The 7,642-nt window shown below is 41.5% G+C and overlaps 2 protein-coding genes across 2 annotated transcripts in view; one reads left to right on the forward strand and one right to left on the reverse strand.

The window, feature by feature from the left end:
- The window catches only part of LOC126924390 (putative aminopeptidase W07G4.4), a 213,603-nt gene that overhangs the window by 185,863 nt on the left and 20,098 nt on the right, over positions 1 to 7,642 (reverse strand). The window lies entirely within an intron of this gene.
- Positions 1 to 7,642, forward strand: part of LOC126924393 (alpha-2B adrenergic receptor-like) — a 127,378-nt gene that overhangs the window by 107,209 nt on the left and 12,527 nt on the right. Inside the window, exon 2 of the mRNA XM_050738827.1 lies at positions 6,331 to 6,711. Coding sequence (XP_050594784.1) covers positions 6,331 to 6,711 — 381 coding nt within the window. The remainder of the gene's footprint in view (positions 1 to 6,330; positions 6,712 to 7,642) is intronic.

Here is a 7,642-nt window from a genome sequence, read left to right on the forward strand (position 1 = left end):
GATGTATTTCGTCTATAAATTCTTTCGACAAGGCCGCGTTATCCCTTCATTCGAAAGATAAACCTTGTATTCCAAGGGTGCGTTCGGCAATCTCACTTTCGTCTACAGGCGTTATATGTTATTCTGGCATGTCATAACGTACCAATCCGTGTTTGAAAAGCGCGCAGAAAAAGGGGTGAAAGGATAGGGAAAATAAAAGAGCGTTGGAATAGCAACATCTTTTTATACGAAGCGGCGAAATGAGAAGCGAGAGAGAGGAAAAAAAGGCAGAAAATCCAGGTCATACTAGGCTGCGCGCGAATTTGATTCGAGCGTTTCGCAGCCCTTGTGTTCTACCTCGAACCATCTCTTTCATCCCCATAGCGACTTTAATGTCAAACGTTTTACATCTGCTCGTGACAGACTCATCGATTCCACTTTAGACCGCGTGTTTCTTTCCATTTGGGGATTTTCCCAGCTTCTGCTCCAATGGCAAGTGTACAGCGAGTGTTTTGACGTCGAACGAACAACGTTGGTGCGTCAATAGCCGTATGATTTTCAATTAAACACTGTGCTCGTCTCGATCAATCTTCGGTGAAACTCCGCCACAATTCCTCCGAAAGACATTAACCACAGAGAAATCGATTAAGGTAATAATTCAAAGTGATGGAAAGCAGCTGGCCAACGGGGATGATTTTAATACCGTAATTTCTATGGCAGATACGCGGCACCATTCTGTTCACACTCGTAGCTATGTTCAAAATAGTACATTATCACTCGCGTTATCTCGTTAAATATTGTTTTAACTGACTGCTGCTCGCGGTCACGTGCTTCCGCTCCATTTACAACGGTCAAATATTAGCATGATCAACGGAGAAGTTCGAACAGAACAGGGAGAATTAAACTTGCACGAAAGTTTCTACTACAGTCGGATCAGGTTTACGACATGTCATAAAATTCCTATTTTTTCAGAAATAAACTTCAACTCTTCTACGATCGTGATGTGATGAATTTTATATAACGTACAATTTTGTATATTGTATTGTCAAATAAAAAATGTATTTCTATGTCGCGTTACTTTAACTCAAACGATTTGAACGAATTCGAGTAACTTGTCTAATCCGAACGCAGAAGCTTAATAGTCTCTTTCCAATAACTAATAACAGGCAGCGCGATTGTAAGCGTCCTCCTTTCCTTCCCTTCCGACCATGGTGTTCGATAAGAAAGAAAGAAAGAAATTCATTTCTTCGCATTTCTATTTCAAGTCGAGCAGACCTAGTACCCCGAAAGCAACAATGGTAGCACGGACAAAGAGAGTATCAATCGCGGCGTCAAAGGAACAGAACTGTACTAAAATGTACCTACTGTTCTGCTACTGGAGAACCGTTATGATGAATTTTTAATCCTTGAAAGTTACCCTCGACGAAAAGCCGCGAAACGTCCAATCGCAGGCACAGGAACGGAGAACGTCAGTGTACGTAGTTATTCGTAAAAAGGGTGACACGTCCTTATTGAAAAGAATCCGGATTCTATGGGGGAGGGGGCAGGAGGCGGTGGATTTCGGTAACCAATAACTTGGATTTCGCTCCTTTCCACGGAAATAATCCTGGCATCGATTCCCTCTTTCTTACGGATCTTTCACCCTATTTCCAACTCTCAAGGTTTCTCTGAGAACGCTGGAATTGCTAGAATATAATAAGGGATTCATCATTGAATGCACGAGGAACGTTTAAACTCGATTAACACGGGTGAATACAAAGATGAATATACTCTCAATTGTTTGGAATATTATTATACACAATTGCGTTAAAGTCTTAGCAACTAACAAACTATACTGTTAGGAAACATCTTGACATGGTTTTCCATTTCTAAGATTTTCAACGAATCTTTACGTTTAGACAGGTACGAAAGAATACTTCTAGTTAAGAAACAAAAAGCTGACATACAGAATACTGATTACTGTATTGTAAACTAATCGACATTTTTTCAATAAATTATCGATAATTCTCGAATTAAACGCCTCTTCGCTATCAACGACAGATTTAAAACAACATCAAGTGCGGTTGCATTCATCCACAAAAATAAAACTCACAACTTTCGTACAGTACGTACTGTAGCTTTTCTGAAGGCAAGCGTTTGTCATTTAATCACCGACGTGCGATTCAATTAAGAACATTCTGAAAAAATGTAATTTTTTCCTGCGAACCATATTCGCGAAAGAGTATCACAGACAAGCCGGAGTCGAGGTCGGAATGCAATTATTTAGAGGGTACGAGAGATATAATCGGTTTCTCAGCTTCATGCTGACGCGGCGCTTAAAAGAGCATGATTTGCCTGAATCTAGATGAAAAGAAGCAACGAGACCGTCGGCCAGAAAGAAATTTAATTGGGTCGGACAAAACGTGGCCACCGGCATTTTGGTACAGGGGCCGAGCCACCTTGCGACTGGCATTTTCGGCTCCGTTGAACTTATTTGAGGCAGCCTCATAGATACGAGCGTATGCTCGCGCGCTGCACTCGACGAGATTCGCAAAGCAAAGCTACCTATAATGGTCGACTTTTCTAACTCGTGGAACACGGTACTGAAATCAACGTGATTTTCTTCAAACACGATAATTGACTTTAAAGACAGCAACAACTCGACAAAATCGGTTGCATCGATCGATTCGAAAACGTAAAGGGAATCACAAAGTATGGGAATCGCTTGGAAAGAAGAAACGGATGGTATACGGCACGCGAAGCTCGATGAACACGAATGAAAGTGGTTGCTGCACAAAAGAGAAAAATCAGAAACGCGCACGTACTTTCGAACGTTCGAAATACACCGATTTTCCACTTCCGTCTCGTTACACCGATTTCTTCCCGCTGCTATCTATTTCCTCGTCCCCGTTCCACAGATCCGATAACACGATCGACTATCGCTTATCAATGATTCATAATTGAAATCGTTGGCAAACGTTGAACATAGAACTCTCTGGTGGAAACGGGCTCGACAAACGCGAATGGCGTCATTTCAGCTAAAATGGCCAAGATTCGTGGTCGTCCTACCAACGGTATCGTTTCACCGCAGTGAACTCCGATTTCTCTGGACCAACTGAATATTTATCTTTCCGGGGATTTGTAACTCGATAGACCAGCTCGATTGCCTTAATTTACCGCGCGTTTCGTGAATTTTTTAATGGAACGGACACGTCGCCGGGTGGACGAGTTGCGGCGATTTCAATCCGTTTCACTCGCAAGATTTCTCACAGCTGACCAACGGACGCATCTCGGAACGGACGTTGTTATTCATGATCTCATGAATTTTCGCTCTCGACGAGCGTGCTCCAGGTTGCTCGTTACCTCGCGAGGAAGGCCGCTGCGAAGAGTGCGTGAGAAAGCTTCTGTTCCTTTCTCTCATTCCCAGGAGAGTGAATAAAAAGCGAGATGAATTTTTCATTAAGAAAGCCGTGAGTGTAAACGCATAACTCGGAAAGAAAACGAAGAAAGAAAAAAAAATATTTCGTAGCCGTGAACCGTAAAATTCGCCGTGGAAAGGAGGTAGCGTTAGGGGTGGCGGTGGCCCACTAACGTTTGACGTCACCGCGAGAGACTTTGCCGCTGCTCCCTTTCCAACCCGTTTCTCTCTTGGCAAGAATGGAAGCAGCGTGACCAGGTGACCGATAATCCGGAACAGAGCCGAGAACAAGCGGAGAAATGCGCGCGGTTTCAAGGATGCGGAAGAATCGACCTCATCGTTTCGCTAACTAATCATCCAGCGAATTTTCTCTCCCGGTGGAACATTATTTTTGCAATACAAAACGGTCGTAAATCAAACGAAACGCGAAATGAAGTGGCAAAAAGGCTTGAGACTGATCGCGTATCGACGGTTATGAATTTCTGTCGGGGAATTTTCGCTAAAACAGCTCGTTATTTCGCGTGTTTACGCGATAACGGTGCTTGCTTCGTACTTTTCGTCGCTTTTCTATCTTTTTAGACTCGACCGTGGTAAAAAGAAGGAGAAAAAGCGTTCCGAGCCGCCGCTCCGCCGTGTCAGACTTTTGAGGCCGCCCTTATGTAAAGCCGTTATAGAAGCAAGGGAAAACGGCCAACGCTGGCAAAAAAGGGAAGATTAAACGGTTTCCGTTGAAAGATTAAAGTTTACAAGCGCTAATCGCTTCGCGGATACTTCAGACGTGGGATACGTGCTCGTCTTAACTCTAAAATTAAGTCAGTAGCTGGCTAGAGGAGAGCAGTTTCGACGTATCGAATTTAATTTTAGAAAGGTGAAATACTCGTTAACGTTACGCGTGTACGATCAAGTGACAAACGGTAGAAAAGGAATTACGACCGTGCGATAAACCCAATTCACATCGCTGCCTAACTATCGCGTATGTATATCCCCAAGTGGATTCATTATTTCTACACTGGAAACAGCAAATGGAATCACACTAAACTGGAACGAAGAGGGACGAAACGCGATACTAGATATTACCAGAGGGTGCAGTAGAATACACCGATGCGATAGGAGATCTAAGTAGTTTCATCGTACTTCCACCCGTAATCTCTCTGATAAAGATCTAAAATAACTTTGGCTTCATCCTATTTTGAAAATAACTCGTGTATCATCCTGTTAGCAGAGAACCCGACCTGTTGCGGATAATATTAAGTTTTTACTAAAATTCTAAAATCCTTTGTAACCCGTCAACCAGATCGAAAGTATCAAAAAGATCTTGGTACGATCAGGAGCATTCGTTCTTTCAGGCTCCACAGATATTGTCATCTTGCAATGGACTAAGAATTCCTACAAAATTATGAGACTAACGATCCAATCTATACCATGGCAATTGGTAAATGAATATGATCTTAATTTTTGCATTTGAAATGGAAATGGAACGTCAGACGGTTTCAATGACAAAGAAGTTGTTCTTCGTACGAAATAAAACGACTTCTGTTCAACAGCAGTGTCCCATTTTATTCCAACGAGTTCAGGACAGACCGTAGCGTAAATTAAATCGAATTAGATTCTCTCTAACGTGCGTGTAATACACACGTTCGTACGTATTTCACGTTCTAGGCCGTGTGCGCATCACTTTTAAGCGAAACGTCGTCGCTCGTATTGTAGAACAGCGTATCCCAGTTCTGATATGTGTATCGTTCATAGGAGCGCGTGACCGTAAAAGTTATTATATGGAAACGACGTAATCTGCCCTTCTGTTACCTAGTAAACGGGATCGAAACTTTCATAGAATATGGAAACTGTGTTTATTCACGAATCAGCGTTTTACTATGTTTAGAGAGGATTGCGAAGAAATTCGTAAAAATCAACCGTACTCGCGCGTAATCCCATATTTTGTTAAATTGAACGAGAAACTTTTTCACTGGCAAAAGTTAGCCCGGTAAATTTATTCTCTTTGAGCCGAGAACGGAATTAATTCCGCTCTCTTTGCCCGCCGCATCATTCGTAACGAGCGTAATCGCAGTACACTACAAATGCTTTCTCTGATTGAAAGTTGCATCGTTTCGATTCGCTCTACTTATAAGGAGACAATATACATAGGTTCGCGATAATATTCGAACGTTTATGAGTACTTTTCGTGAATATGTTATGCGTGTTATATGAAAGATTTTGATTTTCATAAGCAAGAGATTATGAGATTAGTTTACTATCATTATGCTATTGAAGTTTAAAACAAATAATGTAAATGTATACAAAAATTACAAAATATTCAGAACGTAGGTATATATCTCACAGAGATCGCAATAGTATTTAAAGCAATCTTTTTACTGAATGTTCGAACAGCTTGCCGGTAAAAAATAGGAAATGTGATTGTGTTTCTCATGAAATTTTAAATACCAATTTTCTTCGCCGCCTACTATTTTTCGTTTACATAATAGAATTTCATAGACAAATGAGTTTTAGTTCAGTTAATCGGATATTAGCTAAAGCTTCGCTCCAATCAATGAAATCCACATAAATTGACCACTACTGAACTCGATATTCCTTTACTATAAACGTTTATAAAACCGACGACATTCTCCAATATTTTATTTTTATCATACAATACTGCTTAATAGTAGAATATATAATTTGCTTGATAAAAAAGGGAATTATTGGAGAAACTTCATAAATTGTCTACCCATTTTACTTTTACTCCTTTAAACGATGAAGCATTTGTCTGTTGTAAAATTTATTGATTAAACTTCACAAACTGACCCATTTTATTTATTAATTTAAACGATAAAGCGTAGCTCGAGATGAATTCCCCAAATTGGCCCTAGATTGGCACTAGATTGGTCCTAGATTGTAAAATCACAAAAGAATGTTCCGTGACAAAGTGGCTATTCAATATTCATTCGTTTCTGTTGCAGCTTTCAGAGGACATCGGCTACGTCCTTTATTCCGCGCTCGGCAGCTTCTACATCCCGTCGTGCATCATGGTGTTCGTGTATATACGCATTTATTTCGCGGCGAAGGCTCGCGCGCGCCGCGGCATCCGCAAGCAGCCGCGTCCTCGTGCAGTGATGCCACCTGAGTCCCCGGATGTTAGACAGACCAGTTTCACACAAAGCACGCCGGCCACTGAATCGAAAAAACAGCCTGGTTCCGCGATGGAGAACGTCGCGACTATCGAGAATCAGCCCGTACAAATACCCATCGTCACGTGCGACTTTGCTAGCGACGTTAGTACCTCTGAAGCGGATCCCGGAGGAGGGAACAGTATTCCAATGGAGGAAAAGGATACGCTGAAGGTTAACGTCTTAATCTACTTCAAATGGTGTCTTTTTTTTCTTTTTTATATTTTACTCGTCATATTTTGAGTCATACTTTCTATCCATAAATAAAATATGTCGTCAAGAATAAGTGTCCGGATACCTTTGAACGATAACATACAAAAAAGTACGCACAGCTTACTATTCGTGAATTCGACGTATCAAATTTCCCAAAGTAGCTTCATGAAATATGAGGCAAGGATAGCATTGCTTATATGGAATTGTATGGAAAGGTACTTGCGATGAAAATATTCTTTCTCCTAAAATATGCCCCCTGTTGAAGAATTGATAGATAACAGACCATTTGGTACGTTTAACAATGTTATTCTTTTCCACGATTCGTCCCAAGTCAGACCATCTATCACGCTAGAAATACGAGCACGTGTTTCATATTCTACAAGTGCTTGAACGTACATGCTCGAATTCGGAGCAAACATTATCCTCTGTTACGTTGGAATACGAAGAAATCTATGTTATCAGCTTGTTCAAACGTATTCAAATTCGACCCCCCTCCCGCCAGAACTCGTCTCTTATTTTTCGTGAATTTTCCTCATCCACTCGGAGGCAGAACGTCAAACATCTTTTCTGAACGTCTTTTTCTAAATGTGTAGCAGATTCTCCGATCTCGAACGACACGAGACGCGCAAGACACCTGTCTCCACGCTCGTATCCCGGATGCACTTACCCAATAACTTCAGTTTTGTGGTCTGGGATCTGAATACATCCCGTTTGGCGATACAGCGACGCGTTTCTCGAGATCTCGTACACTGCTACAACGCATAAAAGAGAAACTAGTAAATCGCCGAATGTAGAAATTCGCTGTTGGATTTTCTCGCACGACTCTTCCACGGTGCAAACAGAATCGAATAAAAATCCCGCGAATCGAAGAGCACAGTTCTTTATCGTTCCA

The sequence above is a fragment of the Bombus affinis genome, chromosome 14, assembly GCF_024516045.1.
Source record: "Bombus affinis isolate iyBomAffi1 chromosome 14, iyBomAffi1.2, whole genome shotgun sequence".
Taxonomy (NCBI): domain Eukaryota; kingdom Metazoa; phylum Arthropoda; class Insecta; order Hymenoptera; family Apidae; genus Bombus; species Bombus affinis.